At 35.6% G+C, this 23,759-nt stretch overlaps 4 protein-coding genes across 9 annotated transcripts in view; all 4 read left to right on the forward strand.

Annotated features, from left to right (window-relative positions):
- The window catches only part of LOC100176019 (heat shock protein HSP 90-beta), a gene marked incomplete in the record, with an annotated part of 30,863 nt that extends 26,928 nt beyond the window's left edge, over positions 1 to 3,935 (forward strand). Inside the window, 9 exon segments of the mRNA XM_009859791.2 lie at positions 40 to 126; positions 474 to 611; positions 755 to 920; positions 1,246 to 1,509; positions 1,783 to 1,973; positions 2,420 to 2,572; positions 2,762 to 2,976; positions 3,140 to 3,258; positions 3,582 to 3,935. Of these exon segments, the coding sequence (XP_009858093.1) occupies positions 40 to 126; positions 474 to 611; positions 755 to 920; positions 1,246 to 1,509; positions 1,783 to 1,973; positions 2,420 to 2,572; positions 2,762 to 2,976; positions 3,140 to 3,258; positions 3,582 to 3,694 (1,446 nt within the window).
- Positions 3,936 to 4,338: 403 nt separating this feature from the next.
- Positions 4,339 to 7,716, forward strand: LOC100175981 (basic phospholipase A2 nigroxin A-like). 3 transcript variants are annotated; one of them, XM_009859792.3, is made up of 8 exons: positions 4,339 to 4,603; positions 4,948 to 5,051; positions 5,119 to 5,274; positions 5,646 to 5,770; positions 5,833 to 6,333; positions 6,613 to 6,860; positions 7,138 to 7,265; positions 7,485 to 7,716. In XM_009859792.3, exons 5-8 carry the CDS (start codon positions 6,199 to 6,201, stop codon positions 7,622 to 7,624), a joined length of 651 nt encoding a protein of 216 aa, XP_009858094.1. In that variant the 5' UTR covers positions 4,339 to 4,603; positions 4,948 to 5,051; positions 5,119 to 5,274; positions 5,646 to 5,770; positions 5,833 to 6,198; the 3' UTR covers positions 7,625 to 7,716. The 3 variants fall into 3 exon arrangements, with proteins under 3 accessions (XP_009858094.1, XP_026689604.1, XP_002128470.1); XM_026833803.1 differs by having other exon boundaries at positions 4,342 to 4,603; positions 6,625 to 6,860; positions 7,485 to 7,683; XM_002128434.4 differs by having other exon boundaries at positions 4,349 to 4,603; positions 6,625 to 6,860.
- A 2,151-nt stretch (positions 7,717 to 9,867) lies between these two features.
- LOC100186226 (pleckstrin homology-like domain family B member 1) overlaps positions 9,868 to 23,759 on the forward strand; it is a 16,285-nt gene continuing 2,393 nt past the window's right edge. Inside the window, exons 1-26 of one of the 4 annotated variants that reach the window (XM_018811335.2) lie at positions 9,868 to 10,124; positions 11,590 to 11,699; positions 11,781 to 12,289; positions 12,361 to 12,452; positions 12,533 to 12,587; positions 12,658 to 12,871; positions 13,268 to 13,385; positions 13,841 to 13,935; positions 14,161 to 14,306; positions 15,233 to 15,332; positions 16,029 to 16,258; positions 16,525 to 16,635; positions 17,437 to 17,574; positions 17,938 to 18,066; positions 18,414 to 18,569; positions 18,752 to 18,862; positions 19,263 to 19,493; positions 19,651 to 19,726; positions 20,026 to 20,142; positions 21,029 to 21,239; positions 21,353 to 21,433; positions 21,671 to 21,752; positions 21,890 to 22,009; positions 22,540 to 22,664; positions 23,118 to 23,212; positions 23,350 to 23,432. In XM_018811335.2, coding sequence (XP_018666880.1) covers positions 9,919 to 10,124; positions 11,590 to 11,699; positions 11,781 to 12,289; positions 12,361 to 12,452; positions 12,533 to 12,587; positions 12,658 to 12,871; positions 13,268 to 13,385; positions 13,841 to 13,935; positions 14,161 to 14,306; positions 15,233 to 15,332; positions 16,029 to 16,258; positions 16,525 to 16,635; positions 17,437 to 17,574; positions 17,938 to 18,066; positions 18,414 to 18,569; positions 18,752 to 18,862; positions 19,263 to 19,493; positions 19,651 to 19,726; positions 20,026 to 20,142; positions 21,029 to 21,239; positions 21,353 to 21,433; positions 21,671 to 21,752; positions 21,890 to 22,009; positions 22,540 to 22,664; positions 23,118 to 23,212; positions 23,350 to 23,432 — 3,741 coding nt within the window. In that variant the 5' untranslated portion in view covers positions 9,868 to 9,918. The remainder of the gene's footprint in view (positions 10,125 to 11,589; positions 11,700 to 11,780; positions 12,290 to 12,360; positions 12,453 to 12,532; positions 12,588 to 12,657; positions 12,872 to 13,267; positions 13,386 to 13,840; positions 13,936 to 14,160; positions 14,307 to 15,232; positions 15,333 to 16,028; positions 16,259 to 16,524; positions 16,636 to 17,436; positions 17,575 to 17,937; positions 18,067 to 18,413; positions 18,570 to 18,751; positions 18,863 to 19,262; positions 19,494 to 19,650; positions 19,727 to 20,025; positions 20,143 to 21,028; positions 21,240 to 21,352; positions 21,434 to 21,670; positions 21,753 to 21,889; positions 22,010 to 22,539; positions 22,665 to 23,117; positions 23,213 to 23,349; positions 23,433 to 23,759) is intronic. The other 3 variants (XM_002128501.4, XM_018811338.2, XM_018811337.2) reach the window with 3 other exon arrangements.
- The window catches only part of LOC100181442 (ectonucleoside triphosphate diphosphohydrolase 5), a 17,683-nt gene continuing 14,534 nt past the window's right edge, over positions 20,611 to 23,759 (forward strand). Inside the window, exon 1 of the mRNA XM_026833800.1 lies at positions 20,611 to 20,625. The gene's annotated coding sequence lies outside the window, so the exon portion shown is untranslated. The remainder of the gene's footprint in view (positions 20,626 to 23,759) is intronic.

Consider the following 23,759-nt stretch of genomic DNA (forward strand, 5'->3'; position numbering starts at 1 on the left):
ATTTTGTAATTTCTTCTAAACAATTACTTGATCTTCCAGGAAGATGACGACAAACCTAAAGTAGAAGATCTTGATGAAGAAGGTGAGGAAGCAAAGGATGACAAGAAGAAGACAAAGAAGATCAAGGTAAAATGAGATGTCCCTTGCTGCACAAGTATTAACTTTGTAATGTTCAATATGGTGATGGTGAACAATCAAATCCATGTTATCTGCTTACCACCAACCTGCTAATAACCCTTACTACCAACTTATCACCATCCCCTGCCCATAACTAACAACCTCTTAACACTCATCACCAGCCTAATCTGTAACGTACTGGATGATTCTTCACTAGTGTCCACATAATTGTTAAAATCTGTTCGAAGCCACTACTTCTTTTAAACGGCTGGTACACACATTTTGTTGAGGGGTTTTGGATAATGTTTATGATTAACATAATATTGAATTTCAATACAAAATTCTTTGCCATCCAGGAAAAATACACCGAACTTGAAGAGTTGAACAAAACTAAACCATTGTGGACACGAAACCCTGATGATATCTCCCAAGATGAATATGGCGAGTTCTATAAAAGTTTATCAAATGATTGGGAAGATCATCTTGCTGTGAAGGTAAGGGCTGGGCAATAAAATTTGGTGTTCTATTTCAAAGTGTAAATAGCTGGTTTTAATGTTCTACGGCTGCTTTCGCTGTCAAACATTGAGCACTAGTTTTTCAAATATATTATCTGCTTTTAACTAAATCTTTTTCACAGCATTTCTCAGTGGAAGGTCAACTAGAGTTCCGAGCCTTGTTGTTCGTACCAAAGCGTGCTCCATTCGATTTATTCGAGAACCGAAAAATGAAGAATAATATTAAGTTGTACGTAAGGAGAGTTTTCATCATGGACAACTGTGAGGATCTTATCCCAGAATACTTGAGTAAGTTTAGGATTGTGTTTATAGGGTTAGGTGTTTGCTTTTGCTGCTATGATGATGTATTCCAACATTCGCAGTTTCCACCAGACCGAGATAAACTTAATATACAGGAAGGTAAAACTTGCTGTATATTAAGCCAACTCTCATTAATGATGGTTTAACGTTCCTTCCTTGGATGTCTGAGCAGTTTAAAATATACAATAATTAAATAGGTTATTGGGTGAACTCTGGCTTTAATCCCAGATCCCATAGCATGTCAAGCCATGACACCACCCATAAAATAAAAATTAGTAATTTTTTTTATAACATTTCTATCCCAACTTTGCAGACTTCGTTAAAGGAGTGGTCGACAGTGAAGATCTTCCCTTGAACATCTCTCGTGAAACTCTTCAACAATCCAAGATCCTCAAGGTGATCAGGAAGAACATCGTGAAGAAGTGCGTGGAGTTGATTGGTGAGATTGCCGAGGACAAAGAGCAATACAAGAAGTTCTACGAGCAATTCGGGAAGAACCTTAAGCTTGGAATCCACGAAGATTCACAAAACCGAAAGAAGTTGGCTGGGTTCCTTCAATATCACTCATCACAATCAGGTAAGCTAAAACAAATATGAAATGTGTGTAGTGAAGTTTAATTCAACAATTTCGAAACAGTTGTCTTAAATATGTCTTTTTTCCCAACACTTTTGGAAAATCTTAAGAACAAATCAAACAGTGATGTTTCTGTAATGTTTGAAGTAGTAGGTGTTTAAATAATGCAAAATCTTTAACAAACAAAGGAAGTCTTCAGTAATAACTATACACCACTTGGACAATGGTTTTCTTGAAAAATGTGACTGCCAAATTTAAACCTGCGCTGTTACCTAGGTGACGAGATGACATCGTTGGAAAATTACGTCACTCGCATGAAGGAAAACCAGAAGGATATTTATTATATCACTGGTGAATCAAGAGACCAGGTTTCTAACTCTGCTTTTGTTGAGAGAGTTACAAAACGTGGGTTCGAAGTCCTTTATATGGTTGAACCAATTGATGAATACTGTGTACAACAACTTAAGGTAAGAATTACTACTAATGTGTATTATATTGGTTTACTGTTTTCCTTTATCTTTTAAATGCTGCTATGATGATGTATTCCAACATTCGCAGTTTCCACCAGACCGAGATAAACTTAATATACAGGAAGGTAAAACTTGCTGTATATTAAGCCAACTCTCATTAATGATGGTTTAACGTTCCTTCCTTGGATGTCTGAGCAGTCAATTAAATTTATTATTATGTGGTAGTGTAAGAGTATATAAAATGCATTCTATAATAAAAAAGGTTTTAAAATTTTGATAGTACCAATATCAGCTTGGGTAACATTGTGGAATGCATAGGTTTGTAAAGGACTCGCCAATATAGCATAGGAATTCTAATACATTCATAACCAGATTGTTGACTATTTAAGATGTACGAATAACCTCTTAAATTCAAAAAGTTACCAAGTTTTCATTTTACTCAGGAATTTGACGGCAAGAACTTGGTTTCGATCACGAAGGAAGGTCTTGAACTTCCCGAAGATGAAGATGACAAGAAGAAGTTCGAAGAAGCAAAAGCAAAGTTCGAAAATCTTTGCAAAGTCGTCAAGGAAATTCTTGACAAGAAAGTGGAAAAGGTTAATAAATATATGGAATTCTGCTCTTAATCTCTGTTTTGAGTGAAAAAGCAAAAGATTTAAATCAGTGTTAAAAATTGTTTTAACAGGTTGTTATGTGTGTTACAAATAGGTTTTTATAGACCTATATAAACCCATTTAACTTATTTTTTCTTTATTCATTTTACTAAAACTCGCTTATTTTAAAAGGTTGTTGTTTCGAACCGTCTTGTCCAATCCCCTTGCTGTATTGTGACATCACAATATGGTTGGTCAGCAAACATGGAGAGGATCATGAAGGCTCAAGCACTTCGCGATACATCAACCATGGGCTACATGGCAGCGAAGAAACATTTAGAAATCAACCCAGACCATTCTATTATGGAACAACTCCGACAAAAAGCTGAAGCTGATAAGAATGACAAGTGTGTACCTTTTTCCTGACTTTTGGCTTTTTTATGTTTAAAATATTTTGTGGAAAATTTGCTGATTGATTCTCATTTTACTACAATTTTTTTTTTAAATTTGCACTTATTTTTCTATATTTCTACAATTTTGATAATTAAAACAAAACTAATAAATTTCCAGATCTGTGAAAGATCTCGTCATGCTGTTGTACGAAACCTCCCTGCTTGCTTCGGGATTCTCATTGGAAGATCCATCAACACACGCAACTCGTATTCATAGAATGATCAAACTTGGTTTGGGTGAGTGGACTCAATTTCCTGATGCTAGTAGTTGGTTATAGTAAATATACACCGAAAGATAAAGATTAGAAATAATGCTCTCAATTTCCTGATGCTAGTACAGGTAGACCAGAAAAATATAGATTGCACTGGCTCCAACCCCCGTTTACAGAATAGGTTAAAAGTTGTCAGCCATGTAGAAACAGCATAATCAATATTCACCCACAGTGCAGCTGAATGAAACAGAACACTGACATGACTGCTGTTGCACCAACATGCGACTTGTTTGCTTGTGAATGTGGAAACAGCATTAAAAATCAAATTTTAAACTTTCTTTTTTCCAGGCATTGATGAAGTTGATGGTGAAGAGACGACAGCTGCCGAGGAAATCGATGACATGCCACCATTAGAGGGCGATGGAGATGATGATGCATCGAGAATGGAAGAAGTTGATTAAACGATACACTCTCAAAGTTTTTCAACAAAATTTGCAAAGTGTCGCTTCAGGACTTCAAACTACAACTTGCAACTGAAGTGAAAGCCAAACGTCATATAATAGTTCAACTTGTAGACAGTAACAAAACTTTAATCCCATTCTTAATGTTTCTTTTCGTTCTTGCTGTTTCTTGTACACCTGTAGTAATTGGATTGCTTTTTGTAATAATTGTGACCATTAAAAATAAATTACATTCAATGTATTGTATTGTAGTGTTGTTTGAAACTTCAGCTTTAAATTTATATTAGTTTTATTTGTAATGTGTGGTTTCGTAGCACAACGGTTGGGCAAACTTTAGGAAATTGGATGCTTATTTTTTCAAGAGCATTGCATGTTGTTTTGGGACTGGTACCATTTGTTTTTTTTTACCTGGCCAAGCTACGAAATTGCTCGAAACACAGTTGTGTCTTTGATCACAAATTGTCATCCTTTTTGTAAAAAATGCTCCTAAGCCGCCACCGGCGTATAAAATAGAACACCCGTTTTATAGCGACTCTTTGCCAGTGTATCATACTTTAACGCCTAAGCCCTAAACAAATGGCTAATACAAAATCTTGCCTGTCAAAATAAGCGCATTGTTTTTTGCGTAAACAGCCATCAGTAATACGCCAACACAGGCCGACTGTAGAAGAATATTGTTATTCCAATACGCCGACTGCCCCGTTTCCGTATACTGTAATTTAAAATACCGCTGAAGCTTAATGAAGCTTTATATCGTTTTTATCACCTCATAGTTAACCAGTTGTATTCGTTTGGTTTCGTAGAATGTCTTTCCTAACTCCTGCGTTTCTCTGCCTTGTCTGCTCATTCGTATTAACCAGCGCAGAAAGTCGAAAAGTCAGCCTTGGAATATTTCCTGACGTACCTGGGGTAAGAACTAAGTTCTGAATGCGATAATAATAATTTTTTTATTTTTCTCTTTAAAACGATAGCGAAGATCAAATTGTATCTAAAAAAGAAATTAACTGCAAAAAGACAGTCGTTAAAACACTATGGACAAAAGTAACCGACTATAATTTTTTTATTAAAGTTCAACAGCCACGCTTTTTAACAGATGCTTTTTTCCACATCTTTTTAATCATAGCCTACTGTCGTTTTTCTGTTATTAATTCTCTTTTCTTCGCTGTTTCAATAGTATGATGATATTCTCTATCGTTTATGAAGAGATAGATTAATTAATATTAGGTTCTAACCTAGTTTTTACATCTTGTCAGCGCAACATGGACAAGATGTTCAGCAAAGACGAGTTGGAGGAAATGTTGGAAACTATTGAGCCAGCTGGTTCGAATGAACTTTATGACAGCATCAAATATTCCACGTTAGTATATCATATTGTTGAATTAATACTAAAATTCCAATATTACTAACAAACTATGTTACTTTAGAACCGCAACGTCTCTAAATCTGGCGAAGCAAATAATGTGTTACCAAGGAAAAAAGTGGAATTTGTGGAATGTCCTCTTGGTCGCTGCGAAATATGGGAAATATGGTTGCTGGTGTGGCGTCGGTGGTAAAGGAACACCGGTTGATGGAATTGACAGGTCAATAGGTTTAATAGTTTCTTGACAGCGGTTATTATCCATACTATAGCTACGTATACAGAAAATGTAATGTGATATTTTAAAGTAGTATAGGAACGTATGTCTAAAGAAAGAAAGAAACAATGTGCCAATATGAATAAAGTAGGGTGGGGGAAGACGGGACACCTTTAGCACATACCTAAATACCCGAATCGTGCTTTAAATAATTAACATCGGTCTATAGAAGTCGTGAAGATACGGTTTTATAATTCTTTGAGTGTTTTTGTTAACAATCAAATGGGACAAGAAAATAGAATGAGAAGGTGGCCCTTCTTTTCCTCACCCTATACTGTGTAAATATGCTCTTACAAGTCATTAACAATATATTGTAGCTGCTGCAAATCGCACGATCTTTGCTTCAACGCTGCTACGAAAAAGTGGGCACCAAATTACTCGTCGGTGCAAATCTATTTTCACAAATACAAGATGTCGTGCCATCAAAAATCAACGGCTTGCTGTAAGTGTTTACTTTGAGTCAAATTTCACCATCACGTTACTGATCACCGACCGTAATTTTAGATGGGAGCGGATTGAGTTTAGCATTGTGCGAATGCGACAAGAAGATTAGCAAGTGTATTCATGCAGCTGGGAACTACTGTAGCGGTTTTGCATTTGGGCAAACGAAGAACTGTTAAAAATCAAAATAAACTTCGCAAGAAAACCTCTCTGACTTAGTGAATAAAAATAGCTCATAAACGAATCTATTATTTCGAAACCAAAACCATTAAGCGAAGCATACTTAAGGTTATCGAAAGCGAAGGATTGGTAATATTGCTGTCGGAAATTTCAATAGCCAATGACCCGGAAATTGTCGAATGCAGATACTTATAAAACTATAGGTGAAAGCACAGATTTGGCATTCTTTCGCAACAGACATTGTAGAAAATGGGTCATGTTTTAGAGTTTGCTGTACTGCTTATCTTAATAGTTGGTTTAAGTCAAGCGAATGCTAACACAGTTTTCAGTATATTTGAAGATCACCACGTCAGTAAAGTTAAGGAAGTAAATTCGACTGATAAAGTAGGTAGATTACTAATATAGTAGCCTACTGTACGTTTGTTATATGTTTCTGCTTGTTCGCCGTTAAGTTTAAAACCGGCACAACACAACTTTATTAAATTCGGTTAACTTTATGCATGTATAGGCTGCATTAAATCTATATATAGGCTGTATTAAATCATAAATATATATGGCTAGCAAAAATCGGCGATTTTAGCACCAAACTAAGGTCTAATTAATTTCTGTTCCACTCTATTTTGGTTTCGTTTTTACTTGAATATTTACTTAACTAATTGATAGTTTGATTTTCAGTTTTACAATCGCACATCAGTTTCTTTTAACCGAACTTACGTGCTGAAAAACGAACACCATCGGGGCATCAAAATATCTCGCGGCGTTGCTGTATACAACTTAGGCTTCCAAATATCATGCTACTACGGTTGGTCATATACTTCGTACACTTCCGCTACTATAGCGGCTGAGTATGGGCGCTATGGGTGCTGGTGTGGCTATAAAGGGTCGGGGCAACCGGTAGACGCAACAGACAGGTAATTTGACATATGAACAAAATAGCTACAAATGTACGGTTGATATATATAGTTCTGTAGGGTAAGATGCGGTATACCGTTAGCAGCTGAAGCCCACATTTCCAGTTCGTTTTTTTGAACAACAGCGCGCTTTTAAAGTTACGGGTCCCCAGTTATATTTCTCTAAATATTCTTGGTTTACTACAAATGGACATCCTTGGTAACCATCACAAATGTAACATATTTGTACTTACCTTTTACTTGTAGTTTTTCAACGATACAAACATTGTTGTTTTAGATGCTGTCGATCCCACGACCGCTGTTATGGAGCTGCGTTATCTAGAATTCAATTGGTTGTCGCGCCAGCGGTCAAATCATTCATCACCTCATACGTTACAGTTTGTCAGAACAGAACGTCTACTTGCGGTATGTCTATTGCTTTTATATAGTAGCGTGGAGTGAAATGGGACATGCTTTCATTCTATATTTTCTCGTTCTATTTGGTAATGAACAAAGAATGTTTTAAATGAATCTATAACCGTAGTCCAGGGACTCTAGAAGAGCATGGAAAAATATTAATATTTGGTGCTAATGATATCCCATCTTAACTAAATTTCCCAAAATTATAATTTATATTGTATTTAGTTGGTGGATTCGATGTTGGGAGAAGATTGTGCGATTGTGATCGTAAGCTGGCCAAATGTCTGTACGCAGCAAGGACCAGTTGGAGCTTCTGGCATTCAGGAGTGTTCGCTAGACGTCGCTGCGGAGCTAACGCGAAATAATAACACGACTTCAGCGTTAATTAAGCATAACTAATACCAATACATATGCTATTACGCTATTGTTGTATAATGAACATGATTGCAGAAACACATGATTCTAAAACAATGATTAGGATTGTGACGTTACTTTGGGATAAATCGCATCAGTGAGTTTCGATACTTGATACAACTTCCTTTCCGTTTTGCCACATAACAAGTTTCGTAGTTTCCTGCCCTACCAGTTGGGTTATTCAGCATTTATGAGTTGGATATGCCAAATGTTTTACGATACCCTAAAAGACTTCTTCAGATGCGCCGTTGAAATGAAATCGAGCGTGTAATAACGACACAGCATGGTGAACCGCAGCGGGTATCTCATGACGTCATGACTAATTTGGGGCCGTGAAGTAGTACTGCGTGTTGATTCGCGACGTTGAAAGTGGAATATTATGGCAACACTCAAACGGGCGAGTGTCTTCTTATGCCTGGTTCAGTGATTAGAAAGATTGAGGCGATTTGTTTGCTTTAGGATTCTAGCACAGGTGGTATTGTTATTACACGATACAGGTTATCAGGGTCGAACAGGTCACTGCCTGTAGTAGTCGTATAATAAATCAGACTGAGTTTGTTTTTGCGCCTCGTTACCGAAATGCCGGGGTGCCTTGATCTATAAGCTATGACGTCAAACCACGTTGCTGCTGATCAAATCTTCGACGAAAAACAAGTCGAAACAAACGCGCCACACTCTGTGCTTAACAAAGGCTACTATTGTTGCATGAAGACGTGGGTCAATAGCAGGTTCCTAATCTCGGAAAACGCGAATTTTCTAGAAGTAGCATTTATAGGTTTTCCATCATGCCCTATATACCACATACCCATGTAAACTGGACCTTTATTTTTTTCTCTTTGCGCGTCATTGTATAAACACTTTTACGTAAAATTTGCGGGGAATGTTAATCAATTTGTTGTTTACTTTGTTTTCAACTCATCGTGCTAATATAAAGCCGACAAGGAAAGAAAACACAGCAAGTGTTGTAACCCTGGGACTGCCTCAGGCTCATTTCCTTTGTCCCGCTTGCGTGTGTGGCCATTGTTGGTGATAATCAGTCTTGACGTCAACTACGCTGCTCTGCGATGCAAACTGGACAGATTGGACCAGTTCGTACAATTCGCTACGCTCTTAATATGTTGCTGAACGGCAGTTAGGTTGTGTAAAAACCGGGTTAAGATGCCGCATTTAATTTGGCGAGACAGACAGTATACATAGCTGGCATTATCACAATTATTCCCGAGGGTTTTGTTGTCGTCATTTAGTTGGTGCTGCGAAGTAATTTCGTAGATGTGCTTAAAGTGTGTTGTTGCAAATACGTTTCAAGGGTTAGTAGTTATTAGTTGCGCTAAGCCTGTACTGCGAGGATTAACACGTTCTTAATTATTTACATGTTTTAAATGCATAGCGATTGTTGATATGGATGTAGCTGAAGCGTTCAAGTAACCTGATCGCCCTCGAAAAACAATGAACTTTTCGCTCGTGTTTTTCGAAAACATTTGCACAGAATATTCGATGTAGGTTTAGCGCTTACATTATCTGTTGACTATATAATATTTGCGCAAAGTGGGGTTCCGTGGAAGGTGCAGGGGTAGCCGTCTGCAATATTAAGAATACAATACAGGGAATAGAGCATCAGATATCAGTTCATATGGAAGCAAATATTTAAGGAGTTCTTTTGAATCAACGTCTATACACCGCACACTAAGCAGAAGTCGATAAAATTGAAACCAAGATAAAATATCCAGACCTATGACATTCTCTCCCAGTCTAGCGAGACCTTATGTGAAAATGTAAGCGGCAGATAACAGATTTGTTCTGCACGCTCTCGTTGCCAATGCGCTGATCAAATTGTTTGGTTTCGCATGAATATTTGATACGCACGAGGGAATAGAAGTCCCATGGGTTGTATGCAGTTGCTGCTTCTGACTGTAATGATTGAGTGCTAACCGAGCTAGGCGCTTCTATTCGCGTGAGAAGTCTTTAAAATGCAGTGATGAGGTCTGATGCCCCAGAGTGCAACAGGTTCGGTTAAGTTTTATAAGTGTGCCAAAAATCAGTTTTTTTGTTAAGGCTCAATATATTTAATTTAATGTTTAATGTTTAATGTTATCAGAACCAGAGTCCGTATATAAACATGTGTTATTTCATGTCGTCCATAAAAATCACATAGCATCGTTAATTATGTGTGTTTTCGACAAAAATTCTCTTTCAGATATTTTTAGTAGGGTTGTGGGTTGCGGCTGTATTGTTCTGCACTTTCACAATGAAAGGCGAGACCGTGCGGATGAATGGCGATGAAAATAACGGCCTCGTGAAGGCGATAGAGGACGACCTTGATAATTTATTGCTAACGATTGAGAAAGTGGGGAAATCCCTGAATTCAAGACGAAGTTCGTTGATACTATGTACACCAGATTCTCCGACGAACGAAGAAAACCACTTTCCTACAAGTAATATTGAAAGCAAACGGTTAGTACTTACTTTCTGGCCTAAAAATATGATTATACATATAGTAGGATGGAGAAAGATGGGACAGCGTTTCATTCTATAATCTCGTCCCTACTGCTAGTAAACAAAGAAAATTGAAATAATTATATAATCGTATTCTTACGACTCCTAGACCGTTGTTATTAATTGTTTAAAATACGATCAGGATATTTGGATATTTAGTGCCAAAGGTGTCCCATCTTTCCCCACCCTACTGTATCAAATTGCAGGCTTTTGCCCATCCAAAATGTTTATGATTTATATTCTTTTGGGTTCAACACCCACGCTTTTTAACTGACGCTCTTTCCCACATTTTTTATCCATAGCGTGTTTTAACGACCGTCGTTTTTCTGTTTATTCCCAACCCTTTGTTTTTGAAATATTATGACATTTTCTATCGTTTTCGAAGATTAAACAACGCGTTTTTTATGTTATTGACGCAAAACCTGTAACATGTAATGAAATTATCATTTCCATTCGTACCCAAAAAGTGTACGGTAATTCTATTAACCAGAGTTTTTCGTCATCGAAAGGATGTTGTGATTTGACACTTTTTGTTGTCAAACTAAACTTTCCGCGCGAAAACGGTTCCCAACAGAATACTTCTGGTTTTGTGCACACGAATGTAACACAACATGCGTTTTCATGCGATAATATTGCCATGACTCGCGTTGGGTTTCGTCAAAGTTAGTAGGCTATTACGTAGTACCGTATATGCACTATAGTACCTGCAAAAAGTTTCTTTATAGTCCTCAATTTATGCACAAGCGGTGCTAAGTGGCAGCCAACAGCTGATCGCACTTAGTTGTCAAAGAACAGCTTTTCTCACTTTCGATTTACGACTACATTTTGTTTTACAGCGCAAACGCGCAGTCTAGAATTCTAACTATGTAAATGTAAAATACAACTACAGCGCTTGACGAAAACGAATCGTAAACCAATTTAGTGACGAGTTTCTTTTGAGTTGTATTTGATCGATAGCAAGTCTAGATAGTGATAGACGATTCTCTCCACCTAGTTACTAACGCAGACTGATTTGATCTACACTTCTTCGCTGCTTCTCGCGGCGCGACGGTTTCCTTATAGCTGTCGATCTCACTTCAGCATTTCCTGCCGTGTAAAAGCGAAGGTCGAACAGTTCGTTACCGGCGAGCGTAGTTGCTTTTATCTAAGTATAAAAACAAAACAGATGGCAGTCGTTCTTATTTAAACATTACTAGAGTCTCATGTGTGGTATGAATTTAATTTAGATTAATAACTAGTAGAGAAAGTTTGATGTGGCGTAACAATATTTGAGCCGAATTTAGTGGTTAGGCTTAGCAGCGTGAGTTGAAGATAATTGGTTTGCCTGAGGGCAGATAACGCCTTTACTTGTATGGCAGTTTTTATTCTTTGTTGTTTTTGTGTTGTTTGTTGTTATTGATAGCCGTTTATTGTTGTTATACAGAGTGGATACAAGTAGCGCAAATTACTGCAATTTTAAACCGTTTAGTGAAAGAGGAAACCAAGTGAATGCAGTGAATGGTGCTCAACGAAAGCCTGCAATCAACAATGAAGGTATTTTGTGTCACTTATTTACACTATATAAACTGTACATTAAACACCTGTATGCACAATATTTACTTTGTCTTTTTCCAGGCGTAGCTGAAAATGACTTCAGTCATTATTTTGACTTTCCATTAAACATGACGTCTAATAACGACACTTGGTTCGTAAACCACTCTATGGATTACGATGCACAAAAGCCACCGTTACCACCAAAGCTTGGTCACTTACCAAAACAAAGTTTATCGAACAAGAACGAAGTGAACTTCATCAGTCCGGATCGACTTAGCAGTAAAACTGTGTCAAGTAACTCAAGTTTTTCGCCAATTTTGCTCCAAAGTTCGTTGGTTGAAACTCGGGTAGCAGACGTGTGTGGTTCGTTCACTGACAGAGAACTGGACGTGGAAGACGACCTAATTTCTCCAGCCAGTTCAACAAATGGGCCGATAAACCATGGTATGCATAGTGGCAATAAAACAAGTGACCTCCACTTTAATTCTGAACACAAACATAGCCAAGTGAAAGGATGGACCAACCATAGTGGTTTTAATGCACCTGTCACCAACACCTCTTCAAACTGCAATATCCCGCAAATTAATATTGTAAGTTTAAGTTTTGTGTTACGATTTGGTGGTAGAATGTTACTTTCATGTTTTTTTTATTATAATTTCAGTCTTCCTATGGTGGAATTGCAACACACAGTCCAGACTTGCCAAAGAAAGTACAGAAACCTGGAAAATTCCCTACATCTATCACTTTAACCACGTAAGAATCTGTTCTGACTATAGTTTATACACCAAGTGTGTTAAGTCAATAGTCAAGTAAAAGTATATTCACCTGTTCAGGTCCACATCATCACTATCGCACAACACAACTCCTTCAAGTCGAGACTATAATCAAGTATGTCAATTTCATAAATAATATCTCCTACCGTACAAACATAGTTTATGAGCAATCAAACTCAATCCAGATAAACTGCACTGGCCCCTATGACAACCTTGCACCACAACCTAATTCGAAACCCATTTTGCCGAGAGCTGCTTCCTCTAAATCGGCGATTGCTCTTGCTACTCAACAACTTCGACTTAAACACCAAGAACTGTTGGCACTTAGAAGAGGAAAAGTAAAGTCTCGATCGTCGAGTGCGCCATCCAGCCCCACCATGCCAAGAAAATTAATCCCAGGTTCTGATCATTGCTATTTGTTGTTAGGTATATACAAAGGTATATGACATGTATTTATGTGGGTAAAGTGTTAGATGTTTGTCATCTTATGTAATGCAATACAATGTATACAATACAAAGTTATATAAATTGTAGAGAGGTGGAATACCAGTGTTTTTCATGTTATGTATTGTAATATAAAAAAACCTAGGAAAATATTTTACAAAAAAAATTTAAAACCTGTTTAAATCTCTATATTGATGGGTGTTTAACAAATTGATGAAATTAAATTTACTAATTTGTGGTTGTTGAACAATGTTGCCAATTGCCCCAAACCTGACAATGGAGTTCAGATTTGGCCCATTACTTCAAAGTTATATAGTTTTACAGTGTTGGTATAATGGTAATGTTATGAAGGTAATGGGCAGCATAGCAAGGACAGACGGGGTCGAGTAACCACAAGATCAACAACAGGATCTAGAGTTCGAAACACGAGCACTAGCAGTTTGCGAGCCAGAAGTCCTTCTCCATCCAAGTGAGCATTGTTTTGATTATTAAATAAAATGTCAAATATGCCACCTATTTTCTTGTTATTACAATAAAACAAATTACAGTATGTTCTACCTAAACCAAGTCAGTCTCCATTCATTCATTAAAATATCAGTAATAAAAGATTCAAAATGTTTTGCAGTTATTTACTGTTAAAATAAAACCCATTAATTTATTGCGTTTTAAATTTTATCTCTACTTTCCATAAGCGTCAAATGTTTTTAAAATCAGGCAGTTAGGGATGGGTAGACACACTGGCGACATTGCACTGTGAAAAGTCTTATATATAAGTTCATATTGTTTACTGATAAATACAGTGCAGAAATTTCAAGGATTAGCCTGCCCACCCTGCCACCCCAAGTTTTGTGCCTAAGTTTCCAATTTTTTGGAGCATACAAGAAGGCTGTATCTTTTGTAAATATAATACTTTGATCACGACAGAAGCGAGATCCTCGGATCCACATCCAACCACCATCTTCGGAGTTTTTCTTCTTCAACTTTACCAGGAACAATAAATGGATCTTTAAAAAAAACCTGTAAGTAAATGTCAAAAGTTTCTTTAAAAACACATTCATAAGAATACCACAATTATTCAAAAAAATAAACAAATTAAATTATTAAATAGCAAATGCCCTGATGATATTTTGCTGGATAAATGTTAGTGGAATAAAATTTTTATGAGTTTAAGTAAATTTACTTTACTTTAGTGCAATAAAAATTATTACATTAAGCATGCTAACCAAAGTTTGTTCTATCTGTAGTATCCGTGACTTCTCTGCGGTCCCGTCGTCGTGGGAGCAACTTATCTTTGAGTTCATTGGACTCTGAATGCATTGAAGATGAATTGAGAGAAATCCATGATGATGCGGTTAAAGAGAGGAAAAAAGACCAAGAAGCTGCTGCTGTGGTGAGTTGATAATTCATTTATTCGAAAATATTCTGTTACTTCTGCTTTAAGTCATATTGTAAATTTACATTTGTTGCAATAATGGATCGATATTTCTAATACTTTAAACTAAAGTAAACATTCTTTTAGTGGCTCATTTGGTATAAAAAAGTGTCAGCTGTTGTTGGCTTGCGTGTATTGTTGCAATACATTGGCAGCCAAATCAACAGAAATACACTACGTTGTTTTATACCAGATGAGCCGTAAATGATTATTTATTCTAAAATTCTTGAAAATATTGAGCTGCTATTGCAACAAAAATAAATCACTTACAAGTATGCATGGTTGGGGAAGTTTGGTTCAAAAATAGGATTACAATATGATAGTTGCATACGTTTTTATAAATGCTGGACCTTTTTGTATTGTACGCTGACTAATACTAAATGTAAAGTATTTGCACTGGGTTTAATATATTTATGTATTAAAACATTTTTGAAATTCTTGTATGTGAGTGTAATATTAATATTGGATTAATCATTCATCAATCTTGTTTTCATTTCGAATATTAAGTGCCGCTTATATTATTTTAAAAACGCCTATTTTGTACTTTAATAAATAATATATTTGATCTGGCTATTAAACCTATCAAGAGTGGTATCTTGTTTTGGTATAAAACATTAAGATATGTTATGTATTTGTTGTAATGCATTAAAATATATATATATATCAGTATTATGCTACGGATAATTTTTTTTTATTTAATGTAGTATTTTTGTAACAACAAATAGGCTTCTCAAAAGCCTTAAATGGCATTTGGTTTATTTATTACAAATTCTAATGTGTGATATAATAAATTCTATCTCCTGTACAGAGAATGCCAGATTGCAAATATGCATTTTTTTTACAAATATGAGTAGCTAAAATAATAAATTCTATCCTTTGCCCAGGAAAAAGCGAGATTACAATGTATACTTGACATGTGCGCTGATTTTATTGACAACACTATGAAAAAAGATGAACCAAAGTCAGAAGATAAATCCAAATCAGGTGTTTTATAACTTCTTAATTCCTTCTGTTACTTCTGCTACCAGGCATAGTACAAACAATATATCAGTGGCTCATCTGGTATAAAAACGTATAGTGTATTTCCAACGTTTCGTCTGCCATACGGCGAGACTTCATCAGGAAATGTAACGCAACAGTTACAACAAGCGAAAAGCAGAAAAATTCCTATATAGCAGGCTCATTTACAATTTATTAGGCTTTCTTATAATGGGCTACTGATCATTTAACGGCATTAACTATTTATAATCATTTGATGAAATGATGGCTATCAGCACACGTAGTAGCTGTCACCGCTTGTTGTTGTTTAAATTTATTCCTGTAAAATCAACATTAATAATAAATGAACAATCTTCTGGCTACCAAGGTCCTATATTGATCATTAGAAGCCCCTTTGTGATTCCCCTGTGTGTATAAGGTGCCAGAAATTGCATATCACAATCATGTTATTGTAAATCGAACATCATGATAAGCTCTTGTGGGTTAATATGCTCCTGCGTTAATTAAACATCTCAAATTCCACTGAGAATAAAAATATATTAATTATTTTATAGAAATTTAACAGAATTGCAAAATCAAACGTTCATATTAATGTTGTTTGAGGGAATGTAGGAAAACTTTTTTTGTGTTAAATGTACATCAGTTCTGTTCTTTCTTTTATAAATATTTTCAATTTTTTGGAGACAGAACCTCAGCCATCCAAGCAGCCATGTACTTATCGTCGTCTTGCTTCATTTGAAGGAGATATTTGGAAACAACCGTTGTCGGGTTCAAGAGTCTTTACAAACTCTGTGGAAAGTTCTTCCGATGAACTGACGCAGAGGACTCTCCGTGCTTGTGAAGATGCTGACCGGACTTTAAGAGCAGAGGAAAACATCTTAGGAGCAAATAAGGAGCGACATCTTCCCGTGGTAAGTGGAAATCTGAAAAAACCGTCAAATTTTGCTGTGTGTGCTAAATATCACAACTGTGTGTGGAAATGTCTCATTTTATGTCATAATTGTTCTTAAACGGTGTCAGACCACCACAGATGGTGTTGTTACATTCACATCTCCTGCTTTGTTCATTTAACAAAGCAATTCACCCTGTACTAACACAAAGCACCTGTCGTAATCGATATCTTCCGATCTTGACTCGTTTTTGATTGTCGTGTGTTGAGAACAAACACCATTGTTAGGCGGATGTGGTTGAGATTCAAAAACTCCGAGAAGAAGGTTTGTCTCGCATCGAGGACATTCAACGCAGAATCAGTGAATTGGAAACGCAGCTCAGCGAATGCACAAGTGAGGTATGCAATATGACCTTACGTTGCCCTTTATTAACCTATTAGATTGGCTTCTGAATGTTAATAGGATAGCATGAACATGACGTGTATACTTATTACCCCTAGTCTCTTGGGTTAACCAAGTAAACACATTGATTTATTTCATCTTAACATTACGTAAACCATATCCGGTGGTGCAGCAAAAAAATAGGGGGGTTTCAAAAAAAATTGTTATTTTATTTAATATTTTTTTTATAATTTATAAATTTTTTAAAAGGTTAGGGTCATAACACCCAAAGCGTTCCCTGGCTGCACCACTGTCCATATCCATCTGTATTGGGTTGTGCCTGTCAAATCATTTCTGTTATTTATCAACCACTGTGTTACGTCATTACCACTTGAATATTATCTGATCGTAACCGCAATATTTCTGTTTGCTCACTTTCCTTGTATGGTGACAACGCGAGGCATTCCATACAATTGATATGTGTGTGTGTGTACATTTGTGTGGGTGGTTGGTGTACAAGTGACACATCTGTAAAGAATTCAAGGTCTTTAATAAAGTCTTCTTTAATAAATCAGAAAATACATTAGGATGTTTTTTTTAATCAGAAAAATGTTCAAATATTTTTTAAAATTGGAAAACAGTTGAAATATTTTAGGATCAGAAAGAAGTCTAAAATATTTTTATAATCAGAAAAAAATTAAAATGGTAAAAAAATGTACAAATATTTTTAAATGCAGCTGATAGTGTGAATGTGAACAATGTATGCTGCTGTGAAATTTTTAATGTTTTTTTAAGTTGAAAATTTGCTGTTGATTTAGCTGGACATGGAGCGTGCATTGATTGAGGGGGAGCTGACTTCAGAGAAATCGAATCTTGTCTCGGATGAGCGAGCATGCGAGGAGTTAAAAGATCAAATAATTAACTTGGAGGAGGAATATATGACACAGAGGGAAAAGGTAAGGGGGGGGGGGGGGGGTTGTTGTTAATGTTGGTTGAAGTAATATTTGTAAAATGCAGTATTGGAAAATTTGAATTACTGTTAAATGTTGAACGTGTGGTTTATTAAAGTGTGTTTTGCATCACAATAGTATGCTGCAACATTTTAACTGATTAATACAAATAAATTAAAAACGTTTTGATATTAATTTATGATATTTGTACATATTATTTGCCTAAACAGAGGATCCCAAAGCACTGTGACTCTGTTCAAACATGTTTGCTGATAATTAAGTCTATTTGTAAACACCTCATGACTATTTAATGCAGTGAATCAATTAGCAATAGGTTTAGAATTTCCATTATCAGATTTTATTTTCCAGCACCAAGCTATCGTGGACAAAGAAAAAAAGAAACTCGTTGATATTCAAAAGAAAGTTAGTGAGACGAGAAAACAAATGGACAAATGCCCAGAAAGCATGCGTGGTTCTATTGAAGGAATGCTGATTAAGGTAAAAAGTAAAAGTATTTGGTAAAAAAATCTTTGGAAAAATTCTCCAAATATTTTATTTTTAAGTTTTGTTTATAAATTTATTATCGCGTAAAGTATAGCCAAATGTTTTATTGTTTTATTAAGTTTAAACCTGTAGCAATTGAAATTTTACAAACATGTAAAACTTAAATTGGAAACGCAAATAAAAACTAAAATACTCATATTACAAAATTAAAAAGTTACTCTAATAAAATCCACTTTGGTAAAACAAATTGAAAAAAAAAACCTTTAGAAACATTGCTTTTGTGCATTTTACCTCTCGCTCTTGATTCTCTCCTGCATCATATGATTAATAATCTTTCCCAGGAGCAGGAGGAGCTTGATCAAGAGTCCCGAAGGTTCGAGGATGCCGAGTTTAACTCGCTTGAAACATTGAGTCGTTTGGATGAAGAGAAAGAAGTGATGCAGAAGTCACTCATTAGGAGGAAAAAGAAACTGGAAATGCAAATCGAAAACAGAAAGGTGGGATGAATTATTTCAATCTTCATGACATATTTTTCATTTTTAGTTTTAATAACTGATTTTATTTTAATACATTGTACATTTCATTTTTATATTTTATTATAATACATTGTATAATTCTTTTTATTATTTATTTTTCTTCATTAAAATATAAATTTTCATGATTTATAATTTTATGACAGGCACGAGTGTCCACCCTGGATCAGCAACTCCAGGATTTAACGGAGCAACAAAATCTTGAGAATCAACGATTAAACAACGAACGAGATTCTGCAATCGGTTCATTGCAGGAGGTGAGAAAATTAACAGTTATTTGCCATAGTAATTGAGTGTATATGGTTACTGGCATAAATCCCAAGGCCTTGACAAAGACCTCACCCATATAGAATAAAGCAGAAACTGACTAGGGCTGATGGGTCATTTTTAGCCTAAATCCCAGGCCCCATAGCATGTTTTGCCAATAGGACCTTACCAAAACATAGAAGAGAATAGAAGTGTGTCTAGGAAAGTGTCTAGGGATGATGGGCCATCGGCTAAAACCTTGGTTCCATGCCTTGCCATAGGACCTCAGTCACCTCAACCATATAAAAAGTGTGAAGCGGTAACGTGGCTTCTTTGGTCTCCTATTCTATACAGCATGTCACATCATACTTATCATTCATATAAAAACCAACTAACTTCCTGACCCCATAGCAACGAGAAGAGACGACCCTCCTCGAGAGGAAGTACCACCAACTTACTGGAGAATTCCCTCCATCCCTGGATACTCCCGCATCAATAGCTCGATCCCATCGTCGCATCCCATCCTCCACATCTGATCTTCAACCTCCGGACATCTTCAAGCGTCAGATCAGCACTGGAAGCTCCAACTTCGAAACAAAGATGTTCAATTTCTCAAATTCCGACGTGTTTTCCAATGCTGTTGTGAGTTGTGTTAACATTCTGAACATGTGATCTTATCATAAACAATAAAATATTGGGTTTTATACCGTTTTTTTTTTAATCACTTTTAGTTAAATCTTGTCTCTAGGAGCACTAGCGACCCGAGTAGTGATATTTATACTTATGTTTTTTATTATAGAAATCTGAATCTCATACAAGAAATACATCCATTCAATCTGAGGATAAATCAGCAACCAAAAGTCCAGTAAAACTTGGTAAATAATTTACACGTTGCGTGCTAGTACTGTTGATATCCTATTAATCCCAATACCTAATGTCCAGTTATAAAAACAGTCAACAAGTTATTACATGTGAGCTTCTTCATTTAAAATTCCTATAATTTTCTTCAAATTTAAATTATTTCTTTATTTGATCATTTGTAATCCACTTATGTGTAACAAGTTTAGTATCTGACCACTTTTGTTATTAAAACACCACTCTGGTGGTATTTGATTATCACTCTCTCTTTTTCCCCACTCTTTCCTTTGTTTCTTTCTTTCTCTTCCATTCCCAGGAGGAGCAACTTACAACGATGACTCGGTCTTAACCTTTCGACCTCGATCAAAGAACTTAGCGAATTCCAAAAAGATCACATCCCACTACAGCACCCTGCGTAAAACACTAAGAAAAGGTTAACACCATCACCCACGCAAGAGTTTATTGCTTTGCACATTCACACACCACACGTCATGTTTTCAATGTTTCACTCATGGATATAAACTCTGTTTTGTGTTTGGACAAAAACCAAGAACTTATAAGTTTAAGTTAAATTCGAGCATCTCAAGATCAGTTTTAATTTTTTAGGTCATTTTATCAGTTTTAGGGGGTAAATCTCTAGGATTGAAGCGATAAATTCGAGTTACAGCATTAAGTTTATGCGACATTATGTACATAACCCATATCCAGATCTCTGTTGTCCGATTTGTAGATATTTTGCAACGATATCTAAGATTTTTCCCCTAAAACTTGCCCAGGGCACAAAGCATTTTAATAGAATTATCAATATAAGAACAAACATGTTTTATCAAAGTGAAATTTTGGCTCTTAGCCCCAGTTTGACTCTTTTTAAATTGACACTGTTTGCGTGCTTTGAAAAAGTCAGTGTACATGGGGAGTGTTTAACTACCCTGAATACCCTGATTTTTTTAAAGTTTGTCGCCTATTTTCATTTATCACCCTGGAATGTTCACTGTACTGTCTGATTGTCTGCATATGTCATTTATTTGTTGTGTCCTCACAATTGGTGTTTATTTTATCGCTTCTAACCACAGTGTTTCCTAACTGTGTGTTTGCTACTAACAATCTATCACAGTGGTTTAAAAAACTATTAAATGTTTATTGTATTTTTTAAATCCTCTATAATATTCACAAAGAATTAATTTTTCGGAAATTGGTTTCCTGTACTTTACTTATAACCTACAATGAGTATTTGTGTTGCTTTGAAAAACTTTTAAAACCACTTCGTTACCATTCAGTAATTTTCATAATTCATTTATTTTGAAAATATATTTTTTCAGATTCTTCCTCTCCACTTTCAATAAAGGATGATGATGACCAGATGGTGGCGCTACAGAACCGAATCCGTGAAAGCCGTTCACTTCACACCTCACCCAGTCCTGTAACAGCGTCATTACTTAACAGCCGTCAGAAACTTAACTCTTCTGTGCCACCTAGCTACCAACGTTTGAACTCCAACAGTGGTCACACGAGGGCACAATCGGGTGACAAGTAAATACAATGATATTTTATTATTTATCTTATGCAAACATTTCAATATGTTAGTTAATGATTTGTGTTATGTGTGCTATTATATAGTTCCTTTGTAATAGCTTTAATTTCAGGTGGAAAGACACGACTAGCATTAGTTCAATGGATAGTATGGACACCACTTTATCTGCTTGGTCAATCCAAAGCCCTGAAAGGTAGTATTAGCTATATAGAAGGTTGGGGAGGATGGGACACCTTTAGCTCATAAAATCCAAAGTGTTTTAAACAATTAACAGCGGTCTATGGGAGTCGTGAGGATACGTTTTTATAAATCTTTGAATGTTCTTTGTTTACTACCAAATTGGACGAGAAAATAGAACGAAAAGGTGTCCCATTTTCCCGCACTCTACTGTCTGTATCATCCACAGTATTTAAGTACATATTTATTCCAGCCACGATATGGAAAGGTTGTTTGAAATGGAGCGTCTTATTGCCGATGCAACTGCTGAAAAGAAGAGGTTGTTAGCTGAAGTGGTAAGTCTTACATTTTATTTACCTTTTTTTGAAAATTTAAAATTATTTTTAATTTAAAAAAAAATATCAAAAGATGTTTTAAAAGTATTATATATATATATATTTTTTTTATAATTTTGTTTTCCTTTTTTCCACAGAAGGGATTACCTATGATGCAAACTGCTGAAAGGCCAAATCATGAAATGGAAACGAATTCTCCCGATGCCGATGACATCACGCAAGTCAAGCTTCGATCAAGTAATGGCGATCGAAGACAGGTAAGTTGTTGCTGTATTTTAGTATTTTTTAATTTATTGTCGGGTGGGGGAGGATGGAGCACTTTTTTAATTTTTTTCTTATCCTATTTGCTAGTAAACAAAAAACTTTTAAAGAATTAAAAAAAGAGTCATAGACCAATGGTAATTGTTTAAAACACGATCATGATATTTAAATATAATGGGCTAAAGGTGTCCTATATTACCCCACTGTTTATTTTTTTAATGTTAGTGTCCTAGGGTTATGGGTTCTGATGTATCCAAACACTTTATATACAAAATTTAGTAAAGGATGTTTATATTGTATACGAATGTGCATTTATATGCTTTTATTGTATGCTTATGATATGATATCAATTTTATGCAAAATTTAATAATTTTAAGAAGTGCTATAGACTTGGTGCACATTTTTGTACTGTTGATTTAAATAGTATATCATAAGACATCAAGAAAAAGATTTTTGCAATTTTGCAAATAGTCAAGTCTATTGCAGTATTTGACATCTGTAGATAAACTGTTCCATTTCCCAACAGGCTCGGCCAATGACCCGGTATCTCCCAGTTCGTGCGTCCGACTTTAATCTACGCCAACATATAGAGTCTTGTGGTCACAACCCATCAGCTTGTAGGCATACGTCAATCAATGCAACTTCGTGCAGGTTGGTTTCATCATATTTCTACAGCACTGTGCGGTACCTTAACTTAGGGCGGTGGTGTTGCTCTAAATTTTATTATTACTTTGTTTTAGTAATAATAAGCACTAGTTTAAACTGAAAAAAATAGTGTCATCTCTCTGTCTATACAACAACAAATCAAATGTGACTAATGGGTTGTCTAAATTATCAGCCATACAATATATATATGATAAAAGCAAAAAGTTACTCACAAAGTTACATCTGTGGTAACTCAGTGGGCACGAATTGTATAAAACAGAATATCCAAGTTATAAACGACTGTCGTTTCCCAGTCTGCAGGGGTAACGCAAGTTACGTTTATTTATTTGATGTTTTGCTAACAGTCAGTATTTCTATTATTATGATTTTTTATGTGAATGAGCAGATAATTATACCTTTCGTGGATTTTGATTGTTTTTAAAATTTGTTTTTCCACAGAGGTTACATGACAAAGATGGGCGGTCGTATAAAGACTTGGAGGAAAAGATGGTTCGTGTTTGATCGAATGAAGAAAAGTTTGAGTTATTACAGTGGTGAGCATTTGACAGGAATTTTTGTAGGTTTTTTTAAATTTTTGGTTATTTAAATTTTTTTTTTTTTTTTTTATAATTTATTTGTATTTAAACGTTTTAAACAGTTTTGTATATTGCTTAACACAATCCTTTTATAGATAAACATGAGGTTAAGTTGAAAGGAATGATTTATTTTCAAGCAATTGAAGACGTTTTCTTTGATCATCTCAAGTCACACAAGGTATGTGGTTTAATATATGGGGCATGGGACAACCATGCTATGAATGTAACTTATTTATCCTCTTGTGGTTGAGGCAACGATAGTCTTTATAACAAAGGTGTTTCGTTTCATACACCTCGTGCCTGATTTTGAGTTACCACATATCTTTTCTTATTGAATGTATGTAATGAATGTAACTTACTTTATCCTCGCGTAGCCGCAAAACGACAGTCGTTATCACACGGGTTTAACACCTCGTGCCAGCTTACGAGTTACCATGTATGTTACTTTGTGGGTAATTATTTTTTTTGGATTTTTTTTCATTTTTTTTATGTATGGCTGATAATT

The sequence above is a fragment of the Ciona intestinalis genome, chromosome 3, assembly GCF_000224145.3.
Source record: "Ciona intestinalis chromosome 3, KH, whole genome shotgun sequence".
NCBI classification, from domain to species: Eukaryota; Metazoa; Chordata; class Ascidiacea; order Phlebobranchia; family Cionidae; genus Ciona; species Ciona intestinalis.